This window comes from Scyliorhinus canicula, chromosome 8, assembly GCF_902713615.1.
Source record: "Scyliorhinus canicula chromosome 8, sScyCan1.1, whole genome shotgun sequence".
Lineage (NCBI taxonomy): Eukaryota > Metazoa > Chordata > Chondrichthyes > Carcharhiniformes > Scyliorhinidae > Scyliorhinus > Scyliorhinus canicula.
Genome location: NC_052153.1, coordinates 161,237,607 through 161,249,662, shown reverse-complemented (window position 1 = coordinate 161,249,662; position 12,056 = coordinate 161,237,607). Strand labels below are relative to the sequence as shown.

Sequence of the window (12,056 nt, the reverse complement as noted above, 5' to 3'; positions counted from 1 at the left end):
CACTGTGCTACCATGCTGCCCAAGCAGCTGTTCGCCAGTGTTGCCTGGCCTTCTGTTACATCTGACACATGTAGACATATCCCTTTGCTGTGTGCAGTTTAGGGCTGGCTTGAATCAAATGCTGGAAACTAATGGGAAACGTTTGAGCAAAAACAAGGACACGTAAACCAAGAGTGTTCTAAACATCTACAAATCTGTAAATTGAGGCAAGTGGAGAGTATTCCATTACACTCCTGATTTGTGCCTTGTAGGTGGTGGACAGGCTTTGGGGGGTCAGGAGGTGTGTTACTCACCGCATGATTCCTAGCCTTTGACCTGCCTTGGTAGCCACAGTATTAACGTGGCTCATTCAGTTCAGTTTCTGTTCAATGGTAACCCCCAGGATGGTGATTGTGTGGGATTCCGCAATGGTAATTCATAGATATATAGAAGGTAGGAGCTGGAAGAGGCCTTTTGGCCCTTCGAACTTGCTCCACCATTCATCACGATCATGGCTGATCAACCAACTCAATAGCCTAATCCTGCTTTCTCCCTGTAGCCTTTGATCTCATTCTCCCCAAGTGCTATATCTAGCTGCCTCTTGAATATATTCCATATTTTAGCATTAACTACTTCCTGTGGTAATGAATTCCACAGCTCACCACTCTTTTTGGGTGAAGAAATATCTCCTTATATCTGTCCGAAATGGTTTACCCTGAATCCTTAGACTGTGACTCCTGGTTCTGGACACACCCATCATTGGTAACATCTTCCTTGCATCTACCCTGTCCAGTCCCGTTAAAATTTTATCAGTCTCTATGAGATTCTCTCCCCCCCCCCCCCCCCCCCCCCCCCCCCCATTTTTTCTGAACTCCAGCGAGAACAATCCCAACCTAGTCAATCTCTCTTATGACAGTCCTGCCACCCTGGAAATCAGTCTGGTAAACCTTCGCTGCGCACCCTCAAGAGCAAGAACATCCTTCCTCAGAGAAGGAGACCAAAACTGCACACAATACTCCAGGTGTGGCCTCACCAAGGCCCTGTACAATTGCAGCAATACATCCCTGCAGCCTAAGATGTTTAGGCCCAGGACACTACCCTGAGGAACTCCTACAGTGATGTCCTGGAGCTGAGATGATTGACCTCCAACCACATAACCATCTTTCCTTGTGCCAGGTATGACTCCAACCAGTGGAGAGGTTTCCCCCTAATTCCCATTGACTCCAGTTTAGCAAGGGCTTCTTGGTCACTCAGTCACTCTCCCCTCACCTCTGGCATTCAGCTCTTTTGTCCATGTTTGAACCAATGCTGTAATGAGGTCAGGAGCTGAGTGACCCTGGCGGAACCCAAACTGAGCGTTTGTGAGCAGGTTATTGCTGAGTAAGTGCCTTTTGATAGCATCCCTTTGTTGATGGAGAGTAGACTGATAGGGTGGTAATTGGGTGGATTGGATTTGTCCTGTTCCTTGTGTATGGGGCAGCACGGTAGCACAAGTTGATAGCACTGTGGCTTCACAGCGCCAGGTTCGATTCCCTGCTGGGTCACTGTCTGTGCGGAGTCTGCAAATTCTCCCCGTGTCTGCGTGGGTTTCCTCCGGGTGCTCCGGTTTCCTCCCACAGTCCAAAGACGTGCAGGTTTGGTGGATTAGCTATTCTAAATTGCCTTTAGTGACCAAAAAGGTTAGCAGGGGTTATTGGGTTACGGGGATAGGGTGGAAGTGAGGGCTTAAGTAGGTTGGTGCAGACTCGATGGGCCGAATGGCCTCCTTCTGCACTGTATATTCTATGTTCTAAGACACACCTGGGCAATTTTCAACATTACCGGGTAGATGCCAGTGTTGTAGCTGTGCTAGAACAGCTTGGCTTGGAGTGCTGCAAGTTCTGGAGCACAAGTCTTCAGTACTATTGCCAGGATATTGTCAAGCTCATACATAGCCTTTGCAGTAACCAGTGCCTCCAGCCATTTCCTGATATCACGTGGAGTGAATCGTACTGGCTGAAGACTGACATTTGTGATGTTGGGGACCTCCGGAGGAGACCAAGATGGATAATCCACTCGGAACTTCTGGCTGAAGATTGTTGCGAATGCCTCAGCCTTGTCTTTTACACATATGTGCTGGGCTCTTCCATCATTGAGGATGGGGATATTTGTGGAGCCTCCTCCTCCGGTGAGTTGTTTAATTGCAGTGGTTTGTATCCAGCCCACCAACCACCATGATGATCCTCTGAAAGAAAATGGAAGGAATCATGCAATAAATTTCTTTCAAGTTTGAATTTCTTCCAGGATTCATGGATTTTCCTGCCAGCTTCTCCCGACCTTGATATTTTAAAGTGGAGTCTGCTATTGGTGAATGAGACGGGGACTGGGAACCAGGAGTGGTACTGCCAAGAAAATGGCTGCTAGTATGAAGAAATCGAGAGTGGGAGGGAAAGGATAGAGGCAATGGGATAGAAGGTGTTAGAGAGAAGGTGGGAGAGTAGGAGGGATGAAGGAAAAGGAAGCGAAAGGAGTAAGGGAAGAGGTTGAAGAGAGAGGAGGCAGAAGGGGGAGGAGAGGGTGGGGGAAGGGGAGGAGAGCGAGGGGGGAGGAAGAGGAGGGAAGAGAAGCTGGGGAGAGGGAGGGGAAAGGGAGAGAGAGGGAGGGAGGGGAAGAAAAGATGCAGAGAGTGGAAAGAATCACCTTTCATCTATATCCATATCTTCAGATTCCACTCCCTCTTTCTGCCTCTTCACCAATCCCCTCCTACTCCCCAGTCTCATGGTCCTTTCAGCATCCACCCCACTCTACCTTAAGGTCATGCCTTTCCCCAACTCGTAAAGTCTTGTCTGCACTCCCCATTCTTACTCTCCCTCTCCAATGATGAGAAGTGGCCTTTAATGAGGATGCCCTGATTTGGAACTATGAAGCTTGACCCAGATTGTGAAATCCTTAGATTTGAAATGTTAATGGCATCCTGCCTAGAACAGTAAAGTTTCTCAGATAAGGGAGGTTACTGATGATTACGGACTATCCCACAAACACTCAGATGGCAGTAAAATTTGTTTGCCAGCTCACAAAGAAGCTGGAGAGAAAATAGAAGTGATAATGAGCAGAAGAGATAGCAGAAATTAAAGGACATATGCTTCTCACACGAGGAAAAAGACAGTGTGGAAGGTCAGCATGATTTGAGGGGCCAACATGTTACTTTTGTTATAAGACAGGGCATATAAAAGCAGATCGATGGAAATTAAAAGCCACGCCAGTTGCATACGTTAGCATGCTTTTTCCTGTAGAAAATGCTCTACCAGGGAGTGAAACTTGGAACAAAGTGATGCCATTAATTTTTTTCTATAGTATGTGTAAATCAGGACAGAAATGGGCCAATTGACTGACATATTGATTTTGTGAAGAACCGATTCATGTTTCCAACTGATGTAATCAATTCTTCAATAAGTTATTAAAAACTTTATTTTCCTTTCTACCCTCAGTTGGCCTGTTGTTGTGGCTCCAGTGCTTGCTCTCTCTGCTGCAGCTGCTGTCCAAATATTAAAACCTCTACGAGTACACGAGTGATGTACACACTCTACCACATTATGGGAACCATTGTCTGCTTCCTCATGTTGTCGCCAACTGTGAGTGAAGCATTGAAGAAGCATGTAAGTAACCAATCATGTTGGTATGTCTTTAAGGTCAGTTTGCTGAAGGCTTTACAATAAATTGCCACTTTGCTGTGCTCACACTTATCAGCCCTGTCTGCAACCACATTCTTCACCAATAACCCTGAATGTCTCAATGGTAGATTTGGACCCCGCTTAACATTATTGGCTTTTATACATATGTCTGAAGTTTTGATTTTTAAAACTTATATTTAAACATACATATACTGATTTATCGAAAATATGGGAGTTGCCCAACTTAAGTGCGACCTCTACAATCCAAATGAATACCTAACATTTGAAGTGGTTCATTGAAGACGCGGGTCTTATCCCTTCCTTAAAGGATGTTAATGAACACATTGTTTTTCCAGAGACAATCCAGCAACTTCTTGGCTACTTTCTTTTGTCTCATTATCCATTGTTTTAAACTGAAAACTTGGTGGAATTTGAATATTAATTCAGGTCACTGGGCTACTAGTCCAACAGTGCAACTCGCTGCACTATCATGCTGTACTTGGTGACCACAGTTTTAGATTTTGTTCAATGGAGTTCAAACCTAATTTCGACTCTTACTGAATGGGCGGGCATGGTGGCACAGTGGTTAGCACTGCTGCATCTCAGTGCCAGATTCCGGCCTCGGGCGATTGTGTGAAGCTTGGACGTTCTCACAGTGTCTATGTGGGTTTTCTCCAGGTGCTCTGGTTTCCTCCTACAGTCCACAGATGTACAGGTTAGATGGATTGGCCATGCTAAATTGCCCCTTAGTGTTCAAAGATGCGTAGATTAAGTGGGGTTACAGGGATAGGGTGGGGGAATGGGCCTGGGTAGGGAGCTGTTTCAGCCAGTCGGTACAGACTCGATGGGCCGAATGATGACCGCCTGTACTGTAGGAATTCTATGATCTGGAGCTGTTTCATTTCAGAAAATCCTGAATTTGTTTACCTATTAACTGGAATAGGAGAGTATAAATTAGCAGTAAAATTATGCGTACGGAGTGTGATCTGACTAATGTTCCGTCCTCGGAGAATATGGAAGAGAATCTGCATACCTGTTTGGAAGCACAAAGCTCTTTCAGTATTCCAAGGGTTATCCCAATCTAAATTTGAAGGTGTTTTTCTGAATGGAAGGTTATGACTTTGGTGTTCCACAGGGATCTGTGCTGGGGCCTCTGTTGTTTGTAATACATAAAGATTTGGAGGAAAATGTAGCCGGTCTGATTAGTAAGTTTGTGGATGACACCAAAGTTGGTGGAGTGGCAGATAGTGTTGAGGATTGTCAGTGGATACAACAGGACATAGGTTGGAGACTTGGGCAGAGAAATAGCAAATGGAGTTTAATCCGGACATATGTGAGGTAATGCATTTTGGTAGGTCTAACATAGACGGGAAATATACCATAAATGGCAAACTCTTAGGAATATAGAAAGTCAGAGACGTCTGCGTGTGCAGGTCCACAGATCATTGGAGGTGGCAAAACAAGTGAACAAGGTAATCAAGAAAACATACAGAATGCTTGCCTTCATTGGATGGGGCATCAAGTATAAAAACTGACAACTCATGCCACAGTTGTATACAACCTTGGTATGGCCGCATTTGGAATATTGTGTGCAATTCTGGTCACCACACTACCAGAAGGATGTGGAGGCTTTGGAGAGGGTGCAGAGGGGGTTTACCAGAATGTTGCCTGATCTGGAAGTTGAATGCACTCTGACTGTTTTCATTCGAAGGATGGAGGTTGAGGGGTAACCTGATAGAGGTCTACAAGATTATGATGAGTATGGATAGAGTGGATGGGCAGGCACTCTTTCCCAGGATGGAGGGGTCAGTCATCAGGGGGCATAGGTTTAAGGTCCATGGGGCAAAGTTTAGAGGAGATGTGTGAAGCAGAGTTTTTACACAAGGGTGGTGATTGCCTGGAACACGTTGCCGGGGAGGTTGTGGAAGCAGATACATTAACGGCACTCAAAGGGCATTTCGACAAATACACGGATAGGGTGGGATATGGCACTAGGAATTACTACGGGTTTTGGGCCACGGGTGGTACAATGACCGGTACAGGCTTGGAGGGCCGAAGGGCCTGTTCCCGTGCTGTATTTTCTTTGTTCTTTGTCCATCTATTGGGAATTCATAGTTGTAGGATGATAAAGAATTAAATATTCAGTGCAGTCTACAATCAACTCAATCAGTTAAAGGCCAAAGTTGCATTAAAGTTTGAACCTCCTGCCAAGTCTTTTGGAATGTGAGATGGTAAATGCCATGAGAACACAACAAGAGTTAGTAAGCAAGGAAGTGGGTCCAGTTAATTACTGGGTGTGCAAACCTGGTTGTAAATGGAAAAAAAAATTAGAACAATTTAGCATTTTCCACAGTTTATTGTTTGTTTTATTAGGTGCCAATTATTCTATTAACCCTGGAGAGCAAATATGACAATATTAGCGCTCCATCAAAATAGAACCCTGTTGCATCTGCTTATCATTTGATTCCTTGTAGGCGCTCTTGTAGGTTTATGTTCCTTCCATCTGTTTCAGGCTCCAGCCATGATGGTTTGAATGGAACCTTCCCTGGCCATCAATATATTGCTGTACGATGGACCAACATGGTTCAGGTGGTGCACAGTGATGTGCAGTTGGGAGAGTTTCCATGGAGGCCTCAGCATTGACTGTGAAAACCATCTACTGTGCCCCCACAGCTGATGGCTCACCACCATCTTCTGAAGGGCAATTAGAAATGGGCAATAAATGCTGACTTTCCCAACAACCCAAACCCACCTCTGTGAAATAATTAATAAATAAATTGAATTATAGGGGCATTTGATCAGACAGATGATGTATTTTGATTTTCTTTTCAAGGTTACCTTCTATGGCGAATTTTGTACGAGTATTAATGCGGGCACTTATTGTGAAATGCTTGTTGGCCACTCTGCTGTTTATAAGGTGTGCTTCGGAATGGCCATATTCTTCTTCATTTTCTTCATTCTGATGATCAATGTGAAAACCAGTAAAGATTGTCGTGCTTGCCTCCACAATGGGTAGGTGTCATTTATAACTCCTCCATTTTAGATAAGGCGTTTGTCATGTAAATTTTGTCCACTGCAGTCTTATTCCCATTGCAAATGAGCCAATTTTGTCTTTAAAGCAATTGGAAATGGATGGGGAAGGTAGCATGAAGAAAAAATTTTGAAACCAAACAGAAGGCATTACAGCAGTAGGCTTTGTGAGTACGGACGATAGAAAGTAAGGTGACTACTTTTGATATCAATGCATTTATGCAAGAGGAGGATTTCACTTAGCCAAAATTAATGTCCTTAAGCCTAGAACAGCTAAAAGACCGAGCTAAGCAGGTAGAATTTAATATACATAATAAAGCATGGAGACCCAAGGTGCTAAAGATGCTCGCTGAACATCTCGACTTCACTCCAGATTTGCAGCAGGTAAAAGATTCCAATTCCAATTCTTTCCCTGAACCTACTGGTGCACTAAATGCAGACTTTCATTTGTTTCCATATCTAGTGATCCCTGGGCTAGCTTATTGCCAGATGCTTATAGCATGAGGGTCGCCACTCCACAACAAGTGAGGCTGATCTGTTTGGCTGTCTGATGAATGTACCTTCCTTGGCATCGGGTCCTGGGGTTGGACTCTTACCTGGAGCCTCTGACACAGAGGCAGGGACATTACCCACTGCACCACATGACCTCCCATAGGTAGAAGATACAGAACCTGAAACAAACCAGGTTATCTTAGCCCAAGTTTGCTTCGAAGAGCAGAATTTAGAGTTGGTGTTTCAAGCAAATAAGGAAAGGGAGGAATGAGATTTCCAGCAAAAAGAGAAAGAAAGGAAATTCCAAGAGAGACTGGAGTAATGTGCTTTCTAATCGGAAAGGGCGTAAAAACGTACAAGCACAGAAAGATCAGGAACCGAGTCTGATTGCAGCAGCTAGGAAGAATTTGAATTTACCCAGTGGTAACTTAAATACCCTTAGCCGAGAGACAAAGTACGGTTTCCTCAATATTCCCGATTTGTCTCCCAAGTTTGTAGGCAGGGATGTGGAAACTTTCTTCACCACCTTTTAGAGACTGGCAGCTCGGTTATAATAGTCAACAGAACTTTGGACACTCCTTGCGCAAGGTGAGCTAGTAGGAAATATATTCTGTGTTGCCTGCTGAGAGCTCTACCTGTTATGATTAGGCAGCTATTCTTAGTGTCTATGAACCCGTGCTGAACGCATACTGCCAACAATTCTGGAACCCCTGTAACAGGCCCACACAGACCTTGCTAGAATTGAGAGAATTAAACAGCTAACATTTAAAAAAAAAAAAAAATTTTATTCTAATTTTTTCAATAATTTTTACAAACCGCTACAAAAAGCCGCTTTTTTGACCGCCTCACTCCTGGTCCACTCCATACAGCGTTGGGGGACCCTCACTGTTTCCTTCCCACACCGGGAATCGTCGTCAAAGTGCCGCTGGAGCTCCTTAAAAGGGCCCAAAAGTCCGTTATCGGTGGGAGCTGCCGACCGTGCGACCTACCCAGGCATAGCTGCAACCGGAAGTCTAAACCACTAACATTTGACCGGTTGGTCCAAGCTCTCAAAATTTGCAGCACCCGCAAAAGGTTAAGAGAAATAAGTACTGCTAGAGGAGTTTAAACATTGTTTCCCATACAACCTCAAAATTTACAACGAAGAACAAACAGTTTCCAAAGTCAAAAGTGCAGCTATTATGGCTCATAACTCCAATTTAACCCATAAACCTTTGAACCAAAACAAATTTGAATCGAATAACTCTTTCCAGCAAGGGAGAGGTCGATTGAACAGGAATAAACTTTGGAGGAAAAGAGAATTGGGGAGATAGGACAGATCAATCCCTAACTTTAAAAATAAAGAACATGGAAACTAAATAAGCAAGAGCACGCCCTGCTCACTTCCAATGCACTAACCCTGCGAAAGCTCTATTGGTTCACCAAGAAACCAACAGGGTGAGCTGTTCTCAGAACTGTGTCCATCGCCTTGAAAGTACCAAGCTCAGACTCAAATGGGACAGGGATAGGGCAAAATACCTCACGAGCCTTCTTTCACAAAGGGTAAATGATTCATTTTGCACCACAGGCTCCATGAAAATAAATAACCATTTTCATAGATACAGGGTGTTTTCAAAAACTGCTTGTAGCAAAGGTTGCTCGGTTGCCGCCTGGAAACAGGACAAATACTATAGTGCTAGTAAAAGGTACCCGTCTAAAAGTTTCCCTGGTATTGATTCACCTGCAGTGCAATTGGGTCACCAGTGTAGTGATGGGGAAGTGCGATTCCTAAAGGAATAGACCTATTGGGAAATGACTTGGAGTATCAGGTACTTTGTCGAGAGGTTTAAATACAGTCCATGGGGACTGAGGAAACAAAAAGCTCCAGAGTTGACGAAGTCCTTAACATCCTAATAATAATAATAATCTTTATTATTGTCACAAGTAGGCTTACATTAACACTGTAATGAAGTTACTGTGAAAATCCCCTAGTCGCCACACTCCGGCGCCTGTTCGGGTACACAGCGGGAGAATTCAGAATGGCCCATTCACCGAACAGCATGCCTTTCGGGACTTGAGGGAGGAAACTGGAGCGCCCGGAGGGAACCCACGCAGACATGGGGTGAACGTGCAGACTCTGCACAGACAGTGGCCCAAGTGTGAATCGAACTTGGGACACTGACGCTGTGAAGTAACAGTGCTAACCACTGTGCTACCATGCTGCCCTACAGAGGGCATTGGAACCAGTAAGGATCAGGAAAATTGAAAGAAAGTCAGAGGACTTTCCCGAGGTCAGGAGAGAGCCTTCCGAGCTATAAGGAAAGAGCCCATAAAAATTGAAGAGGCCAAAACCAGGCCAGGGGAATTTAAAGAAGCCAAGGATAAGCCCACCAAAGTTAAGAAGAAAGGAGGGCTGAACCAGAGGTCTGCTTAACAGACACCTTCTATCAGGATTTAAGTAGGCATCGGGCAGGTTCCCAATCCAGTAGACACCTTACCCAGTCAAAGAGCCAAAAGCAGTGTAACAGAAGCTGGCTAGCCACCTGTGGGAAGTTGTGTCCCAAAGGTAATGGGTCAGACTGGGACAAACCCATCGCCAAAGTAACAGCAATGGGGAAGTCAGTATCCCTTAAGGCAAACCGCACTTGTGAAAGCCCAAATGCAACTAACAGGATTAACCGCAAAACCATCACGGGATCAGATTCAAACCTTAAACCCACCAGAAGCCAGCAGTTAGTGTCCAAGGCAACTGGCCATAAGGTGCCAGGCACCTCGCAGGGGCCTAAAAATGGCACATCCATGCAAATAAAAATCATGAGTGAATCAGAACTTAAATTATTAGACATGGGAAGAGTGGCACAGTGGTTGACACTGGTGCCTCACAGCGCCAGAGACCCAGGTTCAATTTCAACCTCGGGTGGAGTTTGCGCTCTCTCTCTCTCTCTCTCTCTCTCTCTCTCTCTCTCTCTCTCTCTCTCTCTCTCTCTCTCTCTCTCTCTCTCTCTCTCTCTCTCTCTCTCTCTCTCTCTCTCTCTCTTCCCCCCCCCCCCCCCCCCCCCCCCACCACATGTCTGCGTGGGATTTCCTCTGGATGTTCCGCTTTTCTCCCACAGTCCAAAGATGTTCAGGTTAGGTGGGTTGGTCATTCTAGATTGTCCCTTAGCATCCAAAAAGTTCCAGGAATAGGGCAGGGGAATGGGCCTAGGTAGGTGCTCTTTCAGAAGGTCGATGTAGACTCGATGGACCGTATGGCCGCCTTCTGCACTGTAGGGATTCTATGATCCCGCAACCATGAAAGGGGCAAGAGCTTTACAGACCACCAACAAAAACAGTCGGTGCCATTTACATATTACCAGTTCCAGCGTTGTGAACACAGATTCCTCCATGGTAGCCAGCTTGAGAGTTTGAACTTTCATCGGCTGCTAACCGTATTGAGAATCATATGTCAGTTAAGAGTTACAATTCCCAAATATTTGTGGACTGATATTAATACAGTATTTTAAAAGGGGATGTGACAGGGAATATGTAGCAATATCCGATTACTGTCTGTGTATGTCGGAGTGTGTATGAATGTGGATGTTTTCTGTTGCTTTGCAAAGGAGATATGTGTGTTGGGGGGGGGGTGCGTGATCACAGATTGCACTTTGCTCTCGTGCTGTGGAGGCATGTCACATTCCAGTATTTTATGACTTTCACTCAATACTTAACATTTTTTGTACACAATCGGACTATTAAAATATCAATGCGGCAAACAATGTGACCATCGGCATTTTGAGCTTCAGACAGTCCCGAGTCTCAAGCAAGTATCTAAGTAAATATAGACACTCATTTTCAACCTGCCAATTCATACATTCCCTTTGTTTAAGCTGGGCCCATCAGCTAAAGAACTGTAGCGTTCCAGCCAGCTCGTCTTTCTGTTGTGACGTGGACAAGGGAAACTTTGAAACTGTGTGTCAGCCAAATGTGAATGGATTCCCTCGACCTTGTGCGGTATTAATTTGGTGCCTCATCCAAACTAGACGTGGTGAATTTCAAGGTGACAAACATCAACAAAGGGTTTTTTGGAAAAAGGACTTTAAAGTTATACCAACTACATGGTGAGGAAGTAGTTTTGTTGCCTGCTTTTAAAATAAAACAAAAAAGCTGTTCTGCAGACAGAGGTTCCATCAGAAAGCCAGCTGCAATTCCTCTAAACAGTCAAAGTAATAAACAGCAATATCTTGAAAGTGAGAGAAGAACTCCCTCCGACCTGTACCAACTTTCAGTTCACCTGAGAACCGACCAGCTGGAATCCCGATTAGAAGAATCTCACTGAGAATCCTCTACTTTACAAGACATTCACTTAAACCAAGGCATCAACTTATCTAGGAAACTGCAGGCTTGTCAGGGCTGATTACAAATTGTATTGTTTTACGTTCATTTGTATCTAATCTCTGTGCATGTGTGACCGTGTGTACGAGTCGAGGGAGTGACAGTGTGTACGAGTCGAGGGAGTGACAGTGTGTACGATTCGAGCGAGTGAGACATTGCGTTTGTCTGTGACTCTTTTGTTTAACGGAGTGTTAATGCCTGTACTTTGTGCCTAGGTTCTGGTTTGTGAAGCTTGTGATATTGGCTGGAATGTGTGCAGGAGCTTTCTTTATACCTGACCAGGACACCTTTCACAAAGGTAAATGCTTTTTATTTATAAATTTAGAGTACCCAATTCATTTTTTCCAATTAAGGGGCAATTTAGCGTGGCCAATCCACCTAGCTTGCACATTTTTGGGTTGTGGGGGCGAAACCCACTCACACACGGGGAAAATGTGCAAACTCCACACGGACAGTGACCCAGAGCCGGGATCGAACCTGGGACCTCGGCGCCGTGAGGCTGCAGTGCTAACCCACTGCGCCACCATGCTGCCCTGCAAATGCTTTTTCACAATG

General features: G+C 44.9%; 1 protein-coding gene across 2 annotated transcripts in view; it reads left to right on the top strand.

Moving 5' to 3' along the window:
• Nucleotides 1–12,056, top strand: part of serinc5 (serine incorporator 5) — a 193,143-nt gene that overhangs the window by 135,903 nt on the left and 45,184 nt on the right. For both annotated transcript variants that reach the window (XM_038805580.1, XM_038805579.1), the window contains exons 3-5: nt 3,447–3,614; nt 6,463–6,641; nt 11,717–11,799. In XM_038805580.1, the coding sequence (XP_038661508.1) occupies nt 3,447–3,614; nt 6,463–6,641; nt 11,717–11,799 (430 nt within the window). The remainder of the gene's footprint in view (nt 1–3,446; nt 3,615–6,462; nt 6,642–11,716; nt 11,800–12,056) is intronic.